This window comes from Rissa tridactyla, chromosome 2 (assembly GCF_028500815.1).
Source record: "Rissa tridactyla isolate bRisTri1 chromosome 2, bRisTri1.patW.cur.20221130, whole genome shotgun sequence".
Classification (NCBI taxonomy): Eukaryota; Metazoa; Chordata; class Aves; order Charadriiformes; family Laridae; genus Rissa; species Rissa tridactyla.
This window is the reverse complement of record NC_071467.1, coordinates 12679942-12700911: the sequence shown is the minus strand read 5'-3', so window position 1 is coordinate 12700911 and position 20970 is coordinate 12679942. Positions and strand designations below refer to the sequence as shown.

The 20970-nt window shown below is 41.5% G+C and overlaps 1 protein-coding gene across 3 annotated transcripts in view; it reads left to right on the top strand.

Moving 5' to 3' along the window:
• Nucleotides 1-20970, top strand: part of NSMCE2 (NSE2 (MMS21) homolog, SMC5-SMC6 complex SUMO ligase) — a 132737-nt gene that overhangs the window by 30224 nt on the left and 81543 nt on the right. For all 3 annotated transcript variants that reach the window (XM_054193384.1, XM_054193383.1, XM_054193385.1), the window contains one exon: nt 116-222. In XM_054193384.1, coding sequence (XP_054049359.1) covers nt 116-222 — 107 coding nt within the window. The remainder of the gene's footprint in view (nt 1-115; nt 223-20970) is intronic.

Below are 20970 nucleotides of genomic sequence, written 5' to 3'. Positions count from 1 at the left end.
TACAGGTGCTGTAAAGATTCACAGCATTAATGCTTGTCTTCATATCTGTAAAGAAAAAATGCTGCCTGAAAATAATACAACTGATCATTCACGTACAAAACATTCTGTTTTGCAGATGATGTAGAGGATGTTAACAGTATGGAAAATGTCATGTTAGAATATGCTGCAATGGACAGAGAACTTAACCATTATATGACAGCAATTGAAGAGACGGTAAATCAGGTAAAATGCCACTTCGATTAAAGTTATGAAAATATATCCTTATTTAAATATTGTCTTCTAACACATACAAATGTCACATTAAAGCAATATGTAAGTGGAAAGATTGATCTTTTGACAGGTATAAAGTACTAAAGTTGCCAGTACGCCCCATTAACTTTTCTCCCTAGCACAAGTCCAGCATCGCAGTTTCTCATCCCTCCCCACCAAACTCTTGCAGCAGCTGGAACATGGGATGAATAGTGCTTTGGGAATGAGTGAGGAGTGTGTAGTTCAGACACCAGATGATACCTGCCTCGTGTATTGCAGAAGACAGAAGCTGCCTAACGAACGAGGCAGCTGATTTCAGGAACCAAGAAGTGGTGGCAGAGGGGAACCGATGAAGCCTGGCTTCCAGTGTCTTTCTGCTGCATGGATTTGCCGGTGCTTAATACAGGGTGAGCTTGTTAATTGCTCACTCAATTAACTAGGGTCTTGTTTGCTACCTGACTGCTCCTTTTTGCAAGAGCTGTTGCATCGCAGCCTGTTCGGGGGGTTTCAACCTTGGCGTAGAGAGCAGGTGCTGGAGCTATTGGGATGAAACGCACGCAGCAGGGGTTGCGTAAGCTCCTTTTCATTAGCAAACCGGGCTCGGTGGAGGACGCCGTGCGTTAGAATCATAGAATCACAGAATGGTTTGGGTTGGAGGGGACCTTAAAGATCATCTAGTTCCAACCCCCTGCCATGACCAGGGACCCCTCCCACTAGACCGGGTCGCTCAAAGCCCCATCCAGCCTGGCCTTGAACATCGCCTTTGGGAGGACTTCTGTTCTCTCTCCCTGCCTGTCCGGGCGGAAGGCGACGTCGAACAAACCCCTTGTCCGTCCCCACCGGAGCGCGGCGCCGGGACCACGGGCCGGAGCCGGGCGGGGCCGGGGCGCGGCGGCGCTGCGGGCCGCCAGGGGGCGCCGCGGGGCCGTTCCCCGGGGGCCGCGCTCCGGGCCCCGCCGTGCCCGCCCGGCCCGCCGTTAGCTCCGGCTGTCACGGCTATCGGGCTGCCAGCCCCCCGTGGTGCTCCCTCCCTGCCGCTCGGGCTCTTCCTAATCCGCTCGGCTCTTCCTAATCCGCTCGGCTCCGTAACCGCGTTACCCCGGTGCCAGCGCGCTGTCGCTGCTGCGTTCTCCCGGGCTGCCCCCCCCCGCTCTCCTATAACAGCTCTTTGATTTTCTCCTCTCTGATATATCGCAGCCTGGCCATTAGCAAGCAAGGCGTTGAAAGTGGAGGCTGCATGGCAGATCCAGACGTTCAAAGAGTCAATTTCACTGTTTATATTTGATTACTTAATTTTTTGGGCCACATCGTGCTTGGAGAACTCAGCTTTCTGAGTAACCTATTTTAGTGCCTGCAAATAGACTTTTAGGTGTCAGTTGTGTATGGATTTCTCTAGAACAGGCAAAAGCACATCCCTGATTTACCTTCAAGATGTTAAATCTGTGTTTCAGAGCATGAAAAGTAGTAGAGCTTTTCAGTTAAACCTGTCTTGCTATTATCTTGCTATGTTTTTTTGCTGTTTTTAAAATAAAAACAGGAAAGCAAAGCGTGCATTTTCCAGTAGTCCTATTCTGAGAAATGCCTGCATAGTTTTAATTGTGTAGAAAGGTTTTCCTTAAATAATTTTTTAGATCATCCTGAGTCAGATGCTTAACTGAAAAATCTTCATCCAAATAATTTAATATTACATGTTTAACAGAAGTTGGAAACTATGTCTACATCAGAATATGTTGGACAGCATTAAATACAGTCACTGTTCCCCTTGCAGCCTTTAAATATACATTTCAACTCACATGTCACCATAATTGCAGACCTCCTAGTTTATATTTGTCAGAAACTGTAAGGTTAAGAACTTTTTCCTTTTATTTGGAATATTCATGATTTTTAAAGCTTTCCTAGTAAAACTTAACATAGTCCTCACATCATTAGAGATTAATGATGTATGTCCAGACTTGAGTGAAACATAGTAGGTTTATATTTTGAGTGTAAGCTATTAACTGATTGATGTGTTATTGTTATAATAGGAATTTCAAGTCATTTTCAACAGTGTAACTTCTTTCATTATTCCTGTGTATCAGCAAAACACGTTCTTCATCCTAAGGAATATAAAGAACAAGCCCATGCCTTCACCAACAGAACACTCAAATCCTATTTGCTTCAGATGCATTCACTCATGATCTTTTAAATTAAGCACAGGTTCAACTGCTCGACTGAAGTGAAGATATTTTTGTGGGTTTAGGTAGGGCAATGATACATGCAGGATTTTTAGGGTTGGATTCAGCAGCATCTGTTGTGTGCATATCTATGCTTGTCTGCAAAAAAAAAAAGTTCTGGAAGGGTTGGTTTTCATTTTTTCCCCTCTTTTCCCTAGTGTAGCTCATTTTTGATTTTTCAGGGACTCCTCCTTGCTTTGCTAAAACAAGCTCCTTCCCTTCCTTTCCTTTCTTTCATTCCTAGTGTTTTAAAAATGCAGCTCCAAGACATTTAAGAGTCTACGTGGGTTATAAAGTCAGTAATGGCTAATCTGTTAGCTTCTAGCGATGCTTCTCCTATCTCTGTTTCCTACCTCGCTCTAGGGAATTTTCTGTACTTTCCACTGCCAGCATCCTGAACAAACCTTTCTGGGTAGGAGAAAGAAATGTATATAATCTGCAGTAGAGCAGAGGTACAATCTGTCCCCAGAAAAATAACAGCTAGTGCTTTGTTTTGAAGTATAGCTAAATGCCATGCCTCTAGAACTGCCCGGCGTATCTCCAGTTACCTGTCAGGCAGCTTAAAATCTGATTCTGGGAAACAGATACTGTTGCTGAATTTAGGACTGCACCTGGAGGTGGCTGTAGAAAGGCTTGGGTTTAAAATAGCCTCCACTGGCTTGCTTCCTGGTTCCGTCTGAATTCCTTACCTGAGGGCTTTCTCTGGGGTGCTGCAGCAGGTCATTCATTTTCACAAGCAGGCTGTTTTTCAGGTGCAGTCTTAACAGTATTTGTCTCAGGCTGCAAAACACATTTTATCTGATTATTTTGTGTGTTTGTATGTTGTCATTTTTTTTCTGGTCTGCAGTTTCTCCATACAGCAGTGAATCTGAAAGTATGTTATATTCTGTGTTTCACCTTCTAACCACCTGCTTGCAGTGAAATGTCCAACTGGAAGTCAGCAAGATAAGGAGGCAGCGGCAGCTAAAATTCCTGTTTTACTATTTTATTATGTGTACCTTTAAATGACATTGACAAAAAGATGAAATTGTACAACAAAAGTATGTAATGTAAATAACTAGGAACTAGCATGAGAGATAATCACATGTTTTTGAAAGCCAAGTTTTTTGTTGATTTAGGCTGCAGTAGGTGGAATGCAGAAGGTGAAACGTATCAACATCCTCTTCTGTTTGAATCAGCAGCCTGTTGAGCAAGAAATGAGCAGTTGAATCACAGTGTTTCCAACAATAGGCTGTGGGAAACCCTTTGTCTATGGAAACTCCCTGTGCCACTGGATTTTCTTGTACCTGTGTAATGACTGGACTCCTCCAGCTGGTTCTTTTTTCCTTTTTAATGGGTGTTTTTAAAATAAATTAGCCAATATTCGGGTCCTTTCCACGCAAAGGCTGGGCAGCACTCTTATTTTTAGCGTAACAACAAAAGACTGATGGAACTGGAATATCTCCTGCAGACTTCTTTATACTCTTGACCCAAGTGATTTGGATCCAGGCTGACTAAGCCAGCACAAGTGTCCCCGACTCTGGGAGAGCTCTCAAGTGGCCGGAGTGTCAGCACATTGTGCCTGCTCTCTCTCTCCTGCTCTGCTCTCTAGATGAGCAGGGGTGCTGGCAGTGGACTCTGATCACTATCTCAGCTTTTCAAGCATTTGGCTTGTTCAGGACTGTAAAAGCTGTGGTAAATTTTCTGAAGAAGTCCCCAGACTTCTCTAAATAAGATGAATCACAATGTGTTGTAGATCTACCTAGAGAACAAGGAAGACATATCCAGCTTTCTAGTGTTGCATTACTCCCGCCTCTCTTTTCTTCTCCTACAGGGAAAGAGAACCTGGGCTATTTTGTTTCTTTTGCAGATGAGAGCAAAGTGTTGAATGTGGTAGTGGCATCTCTGGCAAAGATTGCTTAGTATTTATTCTTACTAGTTACTGCTTTGCCAAACATCAGTCTGTCTTGCTTGAATTGTGCCTGCCTTGTTGCTAAGCCCAAGCACTGTGAGGGAGGATAAAATCTAAGCCTGAGTGAGGTGGACAAAAAACATAGGAGACGTGTTTAAGAAAAATTTTAAGAGCCATGTTAAGGAAGGAGTGAGAGTGGAAGGAGGCAGATGGAAGGGTAAAGGCTTAGGAAGTCATGAGGTCGTATGGAGAGATGGGGAAGAGACTGGTTGAAAGGGTGCTGGGAAGGAGGTGGTTTTGATCTGGAAGAAAAAGATGGAAATATTAGAAGTTGCGTTGGTGCTTGGGTTTTATCCCTACTTCTGCTACAGGTTTCCCATGCTCTAGGTGAGTCATTTCTATCACCATGTCAGTGGCTGATGACATCTCTGTTTTCTTATTGTCCTGCATGGAAACGGATTTGAGCAATTATAACTGTAAATTAGATCAAAGGTAATTATAGTTTGAACACAGGAAGTGAAATTAAACATGTTCTTTGTTGGGTTTTATCTATAAAACTACATAAAACTGATGTAGGTGTGTCTTGCACAGGGGTTGAAGTCTGGATGCAATGGTCATTCGTGCCTGTGTGACTTCATACCTTGTCAAATGTTCAGTCTTCTTTTGGCAAAGATGAGGAGTACATCATGTTCCTCATACAAGAACAGTTTTGTCTCTACAAGAATATACAGGAATTACTCTTACATTTCTGTTGTATTTTTGATAATAGTTCACATTAGACTAGTAAGTTCATTGGGGAGGAGATAAGAGGGGGTGTTTGTTCACTTTTTCAGTAATTTAGAGCAGATTACTTAGTGTTGGAGTCTGTTATCTTCATGGCCAAGTGTTCAGGTTTTCATCCTGCAGAGGAGTAATTCCCTTCAGTGATGTAGGTCATATTCATTCCAAGTGTGCAGCTTGTGAATGATCTAAGGAGCATCTGCAGAAAAGGGAAGGATCCTATTTAAAGCTGATGTACAGGAAAGTCCATGGTGTATGGTTGACTTGCAAACTGTTTAGAAGAATTCCGGTTTCTTCAGTTAAAACTCATAATATAATGCTCTAGTGACATGGGAAGTCTTCCTTGATCTCAAAAAAACAGAAGGGACTTAAAGATACCATCTGTGTTACGTGGCTCAGTCAGCATAGCTGTGTTGGCCGTGGGTCCTATTGGAGAAGGTTCGGCTAATATATCCAAGTCACCTCTTCTGACAAAGCAAACTAAACCAATAAAACACTTTCTGTAGCGTTAGCTGCACCTGCAGCATGGATTTTGAAGAAATAGCGAGGTAAGCCGGGGGATGTGATTCCACCCAGTTCCCATCCTCCTTGGTGGCACAGCTATGGCAGCAGGACTGAGTCCAGTCTGTGTGGCAGGCACTGACAGTGTCATTGACGACCTCTGCTGCCTGTTAGACACAGGGCTGTGCTTCAAAATCAGATTGTCATTTAGTTTTCTGTAGGGCTAAGTAGCAGGCAGACTATGAATCCCATGGGATTAATGTGTTTTAATTGATTCAGGACTGTCTGCCAGTGATGACTGGCACTGTGATACCCATTACAGTGCTGTCAGTGAAGCAGTTTTTGACATGGAACTTCCTAGTTTAATGGAACAAACAGCCTTGTTTGGTGCTGATGCTTTCTTAATAAGCACTTTGCTCTTCTTTTTCTTCTTGCTGCACTGTCATGACAGCGTGTTTTAGGGCAAAATCCACTGATAATATCCATATCTGCAGCTGTGACCTTTACTGTTCCAGCTGAGTTCAGAGCGTTTTCTCTGTTACGTGCAGAGCATCAGTGTTTCTAGATTCTGAAATCTTGTATGCTAGCCATGAAAATGTTGAGACCACCTTTTTAATCAAAAAAGTCGTCTGCTACACAGAAGCAGCTCAGGAAGGTGTTTGTAAAGTCTGTTACCATGAAAATAGGTTTAAGTGAGATGGGTATATCTTTTCTTGGGCTGGTAGGAAAAATAAAAGAGCTCCTGTAGTCTTTCACTGCATTTATTCTGACTCTATATTTGTAGAAGCTGGTGAATGTGTTGTGAAGTTCACTTACAGTGTACTGAAGTGCACCATCAGCATCAACAAGTTAATCCCCTGGTGAAAGAGATTGTACCCGTGTAGTGTCTTCTCCCATCAAACATTAAATAGATTTCTGGAGAGCTTGCTTCATCTTTCCAAGTTTTTGTTAACAATGGATGTCTCCTTGGCCATTATTTTGGTACCTTGAATGCTACCTGGAATTGCTCTTTACTGCTTGTTTACTTGCTGTCTACTAATGAAGCCTTTAGACCAATAATTCATCTTACAGAATAAGTAAAATATGGACATTAGATCAAATCTTTATAATGACTTGGGCAGAATAGTAGAGGAAAATAATATGTGGCTCTATATATGCATCTGCACATGTATAATGCCATAGGGCTTAATAAAACTTTTACAAGCAAACTTAATTCTGGCATTTACTAGTTATCGAGTTCTTTAACATTTTAAAGCTTCTTCAGTGCAATTTCTTTGATATAGTTTATAATCAATAGTGTAATGATTGCTCTGTCCTATGGCCGTCTCCAAACAGTAATCCAAACAATATTGAACTGTTGTGGGCATGTACTCCATTTCCTGCAGAAACTGGGACAAGGATGCATTTCAACACATTTCTAATATTTACTTTCTAATGTTTACTTTACTTTTTTTCTGTCTCTCTCTGTATGTGTTGGGCTAAGCATTTGGTAGAAGCCGCTTTTTTATTTTCCCAGAATTAGTAAGCTGTGTGTATCGTTCACTACAATAACACGTTAGAGTCCACATTCGAAGAGCTGCAATAAAAATATTTTTTAAATGAGCGGTATATAAAGAAGTAGGAGTAGTGTTTGATTTTATGTGGATTATATAGCACATCCGCAGTAGTGTGTCTCATAGCAAGCATAAAACCACGTCCCACTTTTTGGAGACTAACCCCTGGAAACCCTTGCACACAAACATAGGTTTATTTGACTTCACTGAGGTTACTTGTATTTGTCAAGCTAAACATTTTCCTAAATATTTGCAGTGTCAACATTGCAGTTGCTGAAATGGCCCTTGGCTTGTGTGGCTAGGGGCTGGGGGAGCAGGGGCCACAGCTGGTTAGCAGAGTGAGGATTTGGGTGGAAAGAAATGTTTTGGACCTAGGACCATCACATGGAACTGGGAGCTCCATAGGCAGGGTGGCAGCAGGGATAGTATTTAGAACAAATGTGCCAAAGAAATCCTCAGAACTCCATCGTAATTTGAAAACTGTGCTTGTTACGTTGGGCAGCAGTGCTGCCCAGTGGGTTGCAAACTAGCCTGGGATTAAGGAGGACAGGATACTATTTTCAGGTCTACTAGCAGCCTGTGTGATTGACCTTGACAAATTGTTTCGCTCTGTGCCTTGGGCCATGGTCCCAGGTTCATTAATACCACTTTTGTGCAGAACCGCATCACCTGGTAACACATTCTCACCGAATAAGCCGGATCACATGATATCGTGTTTATACTGGCTGTAAGCCGGGTGCAGAAGGACAGACGCTACCTGATGGAGCATAACTCTGTGCAAAATTAGAATTGGCAGAGTGGTCGCACTTAATCAGTGCGTCATGCAGCTGTGGTGATTTTGATCTCATACTAGACATACTGAAACTGAATTTACTATCTGGTTCAACCATGGTCATGCTCATGTGGAGAGCATCCCATATCTCTGTCTGTAAAGAGATTGCTTTTTCTTCTACCTGAAGATTTCAAAGCAATTTGAATTCAGTTTTTTAATGATTTTATTTTAATTCTAAGGATTGTAATTGGCAGTCTGAACTGTTTCTGGAATTCCAGAAGGTCACAACAGAGAGTAACTGAAAGTCTCTGTGGTTTGGATCACTGCTTTTCTCAGCAATGTCTGCATTTGAGAGTCAACATGAGTTAACTCTGTCTGACCTAGTTTAGCATAGAGGAACAAGATAAAATTATGAAATGTAATGAAATTGGTAGGTGTTGAGGTAGATAGTTAGTGTACATTAAAAGGCCATCTTCTCAAATGATAGATTTTTTTAATTTTTTTGTTGATGAAACTTATTAATGGAAACACTGGAGTTGTAGTTTCAGTTGATCAGTAGGGAAAATAGTCTTTCAAATTAACTATCTCATCTAGAAATCTCCTGCTGACAGTCCAAGGATTTAAATGCTGGGGCCGGGTGGTTGTGGGGAAGTGCTAAAGGCTGGATGATTCTCAGCAGCAGGGGTTTTGACTTGAAATTAATTTCTCCTGTTAATTGAACACACCCAAGTTGATCAGTGTCTTTGGGGAGACAGTTCTGAAAAGCCTTCCATAAAATGTCTCTCTCCAAGTGTTCAGTGTTGTTTTAATTACTGTAATTGTTTCCAGAGATTATATGTGTATGTTGGGTATTTTAATATGCCTCCCTAAAAAGTTTAAATGTTAGGTCACTCATTTAAAAACATTTGCTCTTTCTCCTAATATGTTTTTTAACTGACCTTATCAGTAAAAATATTAAATTACACAGATTTTCCCTTTGCAAAATTCTTACCAGCTTTATAATGAATCAGAGATATAATGTCGCTTACAGCATTGGCTAGATGACACTTCTTTGTGGCTGCTACTACCATGAATTTGTTTTTGTTAAAGAATTGCAGTTAAGAAGGAGTTAGTAGAAGTTGCTACTCTCTTTCCTAGCTTCCTCATAGATTATGTTTTTTGGACTTTTTCTCAGTGAGCTTTCCAATACTGGGCATAAGCAGGAGTGTGCATGCAACATGTTACACACGTAGTTTAGAATGAACCAAATTCTTGTGACTTCATAATATGGATTGTTCGGGATGTTTTAGCTTTTACAGAACTGCCTATTTAGGGCCTTTGTTAAAATGGAAAGAACTGAAGGTTCGTGGAGCATTTCTTTGTTTTATTTTTTGATGTTGGGAGTTTTAAGCGCAGCTTTTTGATGTTTATTTCATTAAATTATATAATGGGTTTCTTGTGATTTTTAACACATGCACACAACCTGTTCTACAAATGTTGAATTGTCTTTCTCACCTTTCACATTGCTCCTGTTGATGGGAGGTAGTGCTTTGATTTAAAAGAAGCAGCATGACTTCTTCGTGTTTGTGATTTGCTGCAGTATGTAACTATGCTTATTTTAATGCCTACTAAAATGAGCCAAAAATCTGCTTAATAGTACGTCTCTATTTTATTATCTTTCCAACTTGAGGTAGAGGTTTCAAAGAAAGACATAAATCCTGCCAGAAATCAATACCAGATGTCACGGTATCTCCCAAACATGGCCCCATTGTTGATAACCTACTGTGAGTTACAAACACTGTGCTTGATAATAAAGGCTGGCAAGTTGGACTGATTTCTGGGCTCTCATCTTATTTAACTGAGCTCAGCGCCTAGCGCGAGTAAGCTGATTTAACTGGCTGAAGTATTTCTTTTATCCTTAGACTTGTGTGTTATTTTGACAGTGAATATATAATATTTTAAAAGACTTAAGAAAGTGTGTACATCACATACACTCAAAACTACCTTGTAAAGTGTAAAGTTTCCATGTTAACCTGTACTCACACATACTACGCCTGATAAATTCCACAAAAAACAGAGAAATGAAAAGCTCAGTGAGATTGCTACTCTTAACTCTTATGGCTCTTTTTAAATATTTGTGCCTTACTGCATTGCTGCTGCTTCTGTGTGAACAAGTCACAGTGGTTTTTTTCAAATAGATACTCATCTTCTGTTCAAAGCTGTTACGATGCTATTTTTTCCCCAGCAGTCTGTTGTGTGGGGAGAGGAGAGGACAGTAAGGGCTTGGATGCAGTGGTGAGTTGACAAGGGTTCCTGAGAAGATGGCAACTCTAGTCGGGAAGACTTACGGGGTGTGGTTTTGTGGTGTGTGATAATTGTTGTAATGATGAAGTGTGGGCTGTAGATGAAATGTTTCTCCATGGATATTTTTATGCTTAGTTGGAGGTGATCAAGGGATACAGGCAAAGGCTGGGCTGCACTAGAGGCAGTTTGTTCCAGTTCAGTAAAACTGTCTGTTGAAACAGGGCATTTCTGGACTTCCCGATTAACAACCCCACTGTACACCCTTACTCCCCGCAAAACGACCCCGCCTTCCCCCACTGCTGTCTGCTGAATTCCACTAACTGCTGGAGCCACAGCTCTCATCACCGCCTCTTCTGCCCTGAGTCATGTTGGTTATGTTTGATTTGGTAGGCAGCTCCTCTTCCTCTCCCCTTGCTTCCCCTCTTATTTAGAATGCCTTTCTTGTCTTCTTTTGACCAAAACCAGAGCTGGCTCTTGTTAGTTGGTGGCATGCACTTGGAGAAGACTTGCAGAAGCATCGCCTTTTCTCCTGCCCACAGCGCTGCATTGTATCTCTTGGCAGACAAAATCTGGCAGAACAGTGGAGATCCCGTTGAACAGTGTCTTAAGAAAATCTGGCCCATCCGTTGGATTTGCACAGAGCTGCCCCATCAGTTAGAACGACGTATGTCTCTACTAACCCTCTACGAGCTAATTAGGCCTGGGTATAGCTAGTTATCCTCCTTAATCTACCAGTTAGGTTTGCATATGCCTGACCTCCATCATCACTCAGGCTTAGAAACATATATGCGGACAAATCCCATCAACCAGGTTTATATTCACAGCATAGACAGCTATAGTTGTAACGTGTATTCCAGCTCAAAGTGAGTTTACACTCAGCCATTTCAAAACCCCACAAAACTCAAACCCAAACTCCTTATATTAGTCCCTTCTTGTACTAGTTCTTTTCAATACTTACTTCTCTGTTAAATTTTTAACAGAAGGACAGTGTTTTATGGTAAGGAGAAAATCCATTTAAAGCAAAAAGCACCTTTAGAGGATCACAGGTATGACTTTACTTTTGTGCAAGGAGAAACTGCCAGTTAATTCAGATAGGAGGTGACTATAATGGTGTGTACAGTCATGGATGGAACAGAAGTGCTTGTTCACAATGTGTCACATAAAAACAAAGAGCCATTTAATAAAATTATGCAGCAGCAGGTTTTAAACCAACAAAAGGAAGTAACTTTTTACACAGTGAATAATTAAATTGTGGAATTAATTGCCACAGGATGTTATGGAGTCCAGAAGCATTAATGGGTTCAAAAAGCTGCTAGACAAATGGAAGAAAAACACATTGACAGCTATTAGATGTAAAGATTTAAATATAGTCACTGCCTTGGGAAATCCCTAAACTGCAAGTTGCTAGAAGTAGGGAAAGTATATGGTGGGAAACAGGGAAGATCTTTCTGCTTGGCACTCTTCTTATACTCCTGCTCCAGTTTTTTGCTCCTATACTGTCAGAGAAAGAGAATACTCTGGGTGAATCTTTGGTCTGATGCAGTACTCACGTCTTTATGCAACAGAAAACAAACTACGTAGAAAATACAGAGTCCACAAACACTACTGCATCCTGAAATTTTATGTTGACTGACTATGTAGCTTTAGACAAATAACATTTAAGCCCTGTTTCAAACCTATTTTGGAACATAGTTCTATCTAAAAAGTACCTTTTGCCTCCACAATTTTAATATTTGGAAAGCCTTCAGGGTATCTAATAATTTAACTCTGTGTTCTTACTCTTATATTTGATGATTTAAAAAATAAGTAAATGAACAGCTCCTGCTCTGGGCATTGTTACATAATTGAAAAATTCTTAATCTCAAAGCTCACTTCAAACCTGTATCATATAAAACCACACAAACCATGTAATAATTAGGTACCAGCAGATAAAATCCTGCTTGAAGTTAGCAGAGCTACACCCCTTTGGACCAAAGAAGGGAGGAATCTTCAGCTAGATCCTTGTCTTGCAGCCAGTTTTCTCCCTTAATGCCCAAGGAAAACTTAGTAACTTGTTCTAAATAACAAATCTGGCTTGTAATATTGATGGGAGGAGGTGAAATACAGGTTGGGACCCCTTCGTATAAATTTGATGAAATTCCAACTTAAGTACCTGCTCTGATCTGAACCACACCAAATGGGATGAAATGTTTTCCTGAATAGTTAGGTAACATACAGTGTAGTTTTTTTACTTATTTTAATAGATCAGAATCTGAAAGTTTTAAGATCAGCCCTTGAGATTCCTGGATTGGTGAACATAAAAATGCCTTTTATATCCCCATCAACAGTGTTATAATCTAGAAGGGTGGTCCATCTGGGATTATATATATGGTCAACTAAGTTGTGACTATGGGCTGCTTATTACAGGAGGTATTGAGTAAGAGCATGTCTTATTTTTTAGAAAAGAAAGCACTAAGTTGATAGCACTGTCAGAAAAAAAAATCTTGATTTTACATGCACTTTCATTTACTTGAGGAAACGTTGGCTCCACCATTTTTGTGACTCTTCTTCAAGTAGTTTTTGCCTCTCTCAGCCTCCTGTTTATCAGACTGAAAAAGCCTTGCTACTTCAGCTTCTGTCGGTCATGAGCCCATGGCCCCTCTCCAGACTCCAGTTTCTCCACGTATCTTTTGAACTGAGGAGTCTGATATGGGATGCAGAATTTCATCTATTGCCTAATCAGTGCTTCCTACAGGGGGAGAGTAACTTCCTTTGTCCTGCTGGCCACACTTCTCCTAAAGGAAGCAGTATCCAATTTGCCTTATTAGCAGTGAGAACATTTCCTCACATTTAACTTAGCATCTACCTCCCTGTCCTTTTCGGCAGAGCTGCTACAAAACCAGTCAGTTCCTAGCATGCGCTGATGCATGGGGTTACTCTGTCCCTAGGAAAGCTGCAGAACATTTCTTCTTGTTGAATTTGACATTTCAGTTGACCCAGTCCTGAATTTTCTCAAGGTCCTTCTTGGTTGAAGTTCTACTGTTTGATATGTCAAACGCCACTAGGTGAGTATTGTCTAGAAGATTGCTGAGAGTGCATTGTGTTTCATCATTGAGGTCATCGGTGAGGACGTGGAACGTTTTTTCAACCTTACTGTCCACCACTGTAGTACTCTGCTTGGTACTAGCTACCAATTGGATATCAAACTAATGTTCACTTTGAGTGTTACCCTCTGAGCCCAGCTGTCCCCGTAATTTTCAATCTACCTACCAGACCATGTGATTACATCCACCACTCTCCCCACATCTGTGTTTCAGGTCATTTCATCACATAAAGCAATCAGTTTGATCAAGCATGAACTGCCCTTTGTAAGTCCATGTTGATTGTTGATGATTACCTTTTTTGTTCCCTAAATGTTTGGAGGTGGATTCCAAAAGGATGTGGTATATAATCTTTCCAGGGGCTGAGGTGAGGCTGACCGGCCTATAGCTGCCCGAGTTCTTTTTCTCGTGCCTTTTTTAAAGACAGGCATAGTGCTAGCCTTTTTCGAGTTTTCAGGGACCTGCCCCAGTGATTGTGCTTTTTTTGGAGATGACAGGCAGGACTCTTGGACTCACATCAGCCAACTCTTACAGCACTTTCAGATTAACCTTGTCTGTCCTCATAAATTTGAATACATCCAGCTGCTCTAACTTATCCCTATCTTGTCGTCTCTAACCTGTTCCTTCCCAAACCATCCTGGTACACTTGGAAATCTAGGAGTAATCTTTGCTTGTGAAGACTGAGGCAGAAATGTATTGAGAACTTCAGCCTCTTCCCTCTGAACCATTAGATTGTCTCCCCCATTCAGTAACATCCCCACATTTCCTCTGAACTTACACAATTCCCTCCTGCTGCTGTTTATATTGCTCACTTGTTTTAATTCTAAATGTACTTTGATTTTCCCAAAGTAGTGCTTTTCTACTCCTTTTTTGTTGCCTGTTCTTGTTTCCTGTATGCTGTCTTTTTGCATTACAGTTCATTAAGCAGCTCTTTGCTTACTCAAGTGGGTCTTCTCCTGAAATTTCCAATCTTCTTGTGCAACAGGACTATTTATTCCTGAGCTTTCAATAAGTTTTCTATAAAAATTTGCCAGCTATACTAGGCACCTTTTATATCAACTTCCCCAGGAGATTGTGCTGAGCCATTTCCTGAATAACCCAAAGTCCAGTTGCATAAAGTCCTGAGTCCTACTTCTTCAGCTTACCTTCCCAGTCTTCTTCTGGATCCTGAATGCAATCAGCTTGTGGTCACTGCTCCCAAGCTCCTATCCGTGACCACATTTGCCACTTGTTCTTCCCTGTTTGAGCACAGAGGTCACGTAGAGTATTACCTTTGTTTGGTCTCTCTAACATTTGCATTAAAAAGTTATCACCAATGCAGTCTAGAAATATCCTGGATTGCTTGCATAATGTCATGGTGCCCACATGGTTGAAATCCCTAATGAGGACCAAGGCCAGTAATTGGGTTGCTTTTGGTAGTTGTTTGTAGACAGCCTTATCCCCATCATCCCCTTGGGCAGGTGGTGTGTAACGGGCCCCCACTGCTGTGTGTCCAGTGTGGCTTTTGCCTTTGCTTTTGACCAGAAGATTCCTGTCAGATACGTCTGTGGTTTCACACTGGTCCTCTGCATAGAGAAGGAGGTCGTTTGTAAGATAATGTACCTGCCCTTCTTCTTCATTGCTTGATCTCCTCGAACAGCCTCCATGACACTGTTCCAGTCATGGATGCCATCCCATTTAATCTTTGTGATCCTGATCACATCAGAAGTCTCTGACTGCATAGACTTCCAGTTCTTCTTGTTTGTTGGCCAAGCTCTGTGCATTAGCATCCAGACACCCGAGGTATGGCTCTGCATGCCTTCCCTCCAAGTAGAAATGTGTAACTTTCCCTTGTGGCCTTTTCTCACACCTATTTTCTCCTCCCTTCCCTTCCCTTACCTCTGGGCCTAAGTACCCATTTCTCAGTGAATTTAGTTTAAAGCCATCCTCACGGGATTAATAAGTGTCTTCACAGAGACGTTTCTTTGTCAAGTGGCTTCCATATCTTTGTAGCAGTCCTTCTTCATTGAATGGGGCATTGTAATCAAAGAAACCAAAGTCTTGCTGGTGGCAGCAGCTGTACAACCATGCTAGTTACATCTGCTAGCCAGGCCTCTCCATTGACTAGCGGAATTGAAGAGAACACCACTGGGATTTCTGCTTTCTCGTGTTTGCCCTGAGCTTTCTGTTCCATTTGTTGCTCAAGGTTTCCCTTGGCTGCGTTACTTCTGTCTCACAAGCGTTAGGAGCAAGAGGTAGAATTTGGAAGGCTGGGTGAGTCTTGGCAATTTCTCTGCAACATCAGTGATCTAGATTCTGGGCAAGCAACGGACCCACCTGGATAATAGGGGTGGATTCTTCTGTTTCACACAGGGGAGCATCATCAGCCACTAACACTGATGGTTTCTTTAGTACTGGTACTAATCCAAAGACTTGAGATACCCACTCAGAATTTTCTCCCAAAACAGCCCCTACTGTTCCTGAAACTCTTAGCTTGGCATAGGTGGAGAAGGAAACAGAACTGTTACCTGAAGTCTTGGGCTTCCAAGCTTCCACCCTCTGCAAGTTTGTATCCTCTCTTGGTCCGTCAGCTGTACCTTTCTTCTTACCCCAATGCGGCTTAATCTTGTGTCTTGGAGAAATTTCTTCAAAGATCCTACTGGTCTCCCGTGCAGCACCCCTGATGCAGCGAAGCCCGCTGACCTCTCTTGGCAGCTCCTCACTGAGCACAGCCGTGACTTGATCAGAACGCACCTCCCCAGGGAGGAGCACTGGGCGTCTGAGCAGTCCAAGCCCTGGATGGCAGAATATACCCTCAGCACTTCCATGGAGGCTGAGGTTGCCAAAGGACCAGAAAGGCTGTACTGGTGGCCCATCCTGTGTTACCGCCTTTGGGAGCAGCTTCTGATGGTGATATCTCTGGGATTTCTTTACACTCCCTCCAGTCCAACTGCCCTGTTAACTGCTTTTCTTCTGGTTTTGTGTCCTGATGGCGGGGCTCCTTGTTGCTGGTGTTCCCTAAGGAACACCATCTCGTGTCTAGATGAGTAGGAAGCTGACGCAAGTTAACTCTGTCCCTGGTGAGACTCCCACCTGGCAGGGCGCTCCTCACACTGCCGCTTCGTTAGTTCGTTCCCTGCCCTCTGTGCTTGCCTTGTGATCCCATCACACATCGCTTCCGCTTGCACTGCTGTTCAAAACAAGGCTCGGAAACTGGACGCAAGTTAGCCATGCTGCTTTAGGACTAGGACTAGCAGTCCTAGTTTCAGGGTAGGCAAATTAAGGTGATTTATGCAAGATTTGGTTTTACATGTTTTCCACAACAACCACTCAGTAAAGTAAATAGATGTTGTTATTTTTTTTCTGTAAAGTATTTTTAGTAAATCCTCGGTGCCTGTTTTATTGAATGACTAATGCATTTTGGTACATCTGAATTACATCTATACTGAGTCATTTTGCTTTGTAATGACATATTTAAATGTTTAAATCTCTACAGAAATTAAATATTGTGGAAAACTTTAACCTTTTGTTCTGGGGGTTCGTTTGTGCCTGTATTATGTCACCATGAGCCTCTACTATGGGGAAGAACTCCTGTAAACTGAAGGCTAACAGAATGCTGTATCACAAAAGCATTTCTGGAAACCATAAATGAGCCAGTGTGGTTTTGCACAGCCAAAATTTTGGGTTTTTGAATGAGATCTTCCCCTGCTTGCTGTGTAATGTTGTTGCATTTAATATTTCACAACATTGTTGTTGAACTCTTAATTTTTCCTAAGCCACTGTTCACCCGAGATTTCTAAAATTTTCCTTTATCTCTTCTCAGACTGTAGTTACTTCACATTTTGAAACAAAAGCTTTGTTTATGGGCAAGGTTTTGCCAGCGACAGAACTAAAATAACTGTATCAGTGTTCCCTGCATTCTTGCTCTGGGATGAGTTGTTTTGGGGTTTTTTTTTGCTTTTCTTGTGTTTTTTTTGGTGGAGTTTTATTTGGTTTTGGTTTATTTTGTAAAATTCTCATATAGGACATGTCAGCTGAAATGAAATAGAAGGATCTGCAAGTTTTATACTGGTATAACTGTAAAATAAATATAAACATTTATTGCAAACATTTATTGCTTGTGTAGACCAGTTGAACAGCCTTCCTTGAATTACTTTGTCATGTGTACTACTTCTTGAACTACTTCTTCCCTAGTCTGTTATCTTTCTTTTATCAGCTCATGATGCCCTTATAGTCCTTGAACAAATGCCTGTTATACCAGGCTGTCCTTATTTTGAAATACCTTACAAGCTTTCACTTGTGCTTCATTATCCTGGATTTGTAATCTGTGTTTCTCCCGATTTGTGGTTTTTATTGCGTCTTTGCTTGTGTGCCAGGTCCATCATTTACTTTGCGAGCTCTCGAGGGCAGAGAGCTGTTCATCGCATCATGTGCTTTCTGAAGACCATACCATATTTTTAGAATTCAAAGAATGGTGATCAGTCATTGTGAAAGACCAATATCCCTTTATTCTGCTATCTGTGAATACTGTTTGAGGCTTCTTGTTGCCTTCTCCAAGCAAGGAATCAAAACTAAGAACCACAGAAAAAATTGGTTTTGTACTTGCACAAACGGGTGGTATTGTGGCAAAGGGTTTGAACAAGACACCCCCCAACAAACAAAGAAACAAAACGCCTAGGTTTCACTATATATGAGAAGAGTCGGAGGTATTTGTAGGGTTAATTCTGAAATGAATGTCACTTTCTGCTCTGTGAATAATTGTATGTGAAATACAGAGAATAGGATTTTCAAAAGTGCCTACATGATTTAAGAACCTTGCAGAAACAAAATGAGAGGCTGAATCCACAGCTGAAGGGTTAGGCAATAACCTGGGATGTGGGAGAGTCAGGTTCAAGTACTTGCTCCAATTATCTTTTAATTAGTTATACAAAGTGGAACAACTTCAAACAGGAGAGATGGAGATGTCTTACCCCTGAATACCCAATAGCCTATGGGCTAGGACAACTAATATGGGATGAGCAGAGATTTGAAAACGGGTCACTCACCTTACTGATGACTCTTTTAACCACTGAGATATTAAATCTGATAGTATGTGGATTTCTCTCATCAGTGTTTATGAGGAAGGATTTGCCTGGCTTAAGCAACTAACTCAAGGAAAGGGTTTGTGGTGGAGGCACCCACGGCCATTAGAGGAATAGGACTCCCTGTCACTTAGTCTGTCTTTGCTTAGATAGGTGGCTTTTGCGAGCTCTGACACTTAGCTTTCTCCATCCATTTTATAAAAAGTTTAACTGTCTAATTTTGGGAGGGAATGGCATTAGGTAGCAGCATCTCTAAATCTAAAGTGCTGCAATTTGCATCTTTGCTACAATTTAGGCTTTTTGTGCATCTAGTTGTCTGCCACGAAGTAAGGATTTACTATGGTGCCAACAGACCAAACAGAAAGGCAGGAACGACTTTTAGCAGGGCTGACATTAAATAGCAGACATGAAGACGTTACATATTGTTAAAACGTATTTACTGCTAAAGGAGGAAACCATGCTAATATACTAATTACATCATCTTGAGAGACTCATAATTATCTCTACAGGATTTCACGAGTCCGCATCCATCTGATTTGTCCTAATTCAGAGCCTTGTCATCCTCATCTGCAATCTCTTGCCCAGATGGAGCATGGAAATCGACACAAGCGTTCCCAATATGCAAATAGAGATCTGCAGTTCCACTTCAAAGCGGTCGCTTCTGAAGTGGGAATTTTAATTATTCCATTTCGAGTTAGTGACTCTGCAAAAGAGGTTTTTTTCTTCTGCCAGTGAGTTGGGTGTTCCCTTTTTTTCAGTTTTGTTACCCAGCTTTGCAGTAGGCATGTCTCATTCTCTCTGTCATTCAAACAATGGAACGGTTGACCAGTTAATGATCCATCTGCTTACTGATTGCAATCCATAACTTCCTCAGGGAGTTGTTTGTCCTGTTCTGGGGTTCTTTAGCATGTAGTATTTTATATAACAAGATGAGATTCCTCACTGCTCATCACAGGAGTCTGTCGTGAACTTGAGAAACAAGAGCAGATGACAACTGTCCTATATTTCGTAGAGATGAGCTGTGTCTACTGTCAAAACTAAAGTTCCTTGGACGAGAGAATGTGCTGGTGAGGTTGGTGGAGAAGAGAGACCTATGAAGCAAGAAATTGTTATCATGTGACTGTATATTGCATGGCAGAAGGCAAAAACAAAGGGGAGCAATCGTGATGGGGACTGATAATAGTTCGAAATGTCAAGTTAATCTGCAGGAACTGCCCAAAATAGCAACTGATCGGCTGAGAAGGGGGTGAAGTTTCATCCGATTGTAAATAACTACAGAGTAGTATCAAGTCAAAATTAAATATTTTGCTGTTAAGTGTACTCATAGAGAAGATCTCCGTTGAAGTGTGAGATGCAATTATAAGGTTTAGTTACTTATGGTGAGTTATACTGTTCCACTTTGGATGGTGTATTTTCACTTTGTAGTGAAGTGACTTAAGGAGGTCACCGGCAGTTGAGGAAAGTGCGCAGCAGTAGCACTGTCCGGACAAAACATTCCAAGGTACCGGTGGATGCAGTTGGGGGAGCAGATACTGCAATACCCCGCGAAGAGGTCAGTGAAACCTGCCCTTCCTGTGAGACTGAAGACCCATGCATGGAGGGGAGGCAGTCACTCGCTCCGTCTGTTCCCTAAATCCTTTGCCAGTGACTCAGGAGCTGGTGTTTGGTGAGAATGTAATATATAAAACGAATAGTGGAGGCATCCCATAATTAGGGCTAGTAATAAGAGAGGAATCAGTTTAGCATGTGATATACAGTGAGTGAGTCAGAGAAATGAAGGAAAAGCGAGTTTGATAGAGTTATAAGAAGGGAAGCGCGGTACTGGAGAATTGTCATGAATGGTGATGAGATGAGCTCCAGAAGGAGCTAAAAAAGGGAAAGCAAAGTGACATGAGAAAGAGGAAGGACAAGTTCAAAACCAATACTAAATATAAGAGCTGGGGCTATGAATTCAGGAAGATGTAGGGAGAAGTTCGAATGGCAGGGGAGGTGTGATCAAGAGAGTTGGCTGGGACAGGGTTTATGCTGGCAGCCTGAAAGAACTTGGGGAGACAAATTTGATAGCATTGCAGAAACTGAGTAACAAGAAAAAATGTATCTGTTGAGTTTGAAAATAACAGAAAGGAAATACATGCATGCATAGAGTGATAAGTTTAGAGGACAATGACTTCTTTTTTACGGTTTTAATTCTTCCGGTAAGTGACGGTTTCTAGTCATGGACAACATTATGTTTCTGGGCTTGTCAGCCAGCATGATGGAAACGGTTTTGATAATCAAAGAAGTACTGAGTTTTTTCAGTATTAACAGCCAAACTCGTACTAGTTCGACTTCCTGTGTGAGTAAGTTCTTATTGAGACAAGATTTCTGCTCCATAACCTTTTCTTGTCAGCCAAGGCAATGTTAAGGAAAGTGTATTTAAATTTGAGTCTAGGCTTTTTAGTTTATTTTGCTTTTACAAACAGTATTTCATCAGTATATGTGAGGAGTACCCCTGTTTAGGAATTCTTCTGGTTTGTGCTCCTTTTCTTCCTGTTGCCGTGCAGACATTCTCTCAGGTAGAACTGTCTCCTTCAGCCTTATAGCAGCAG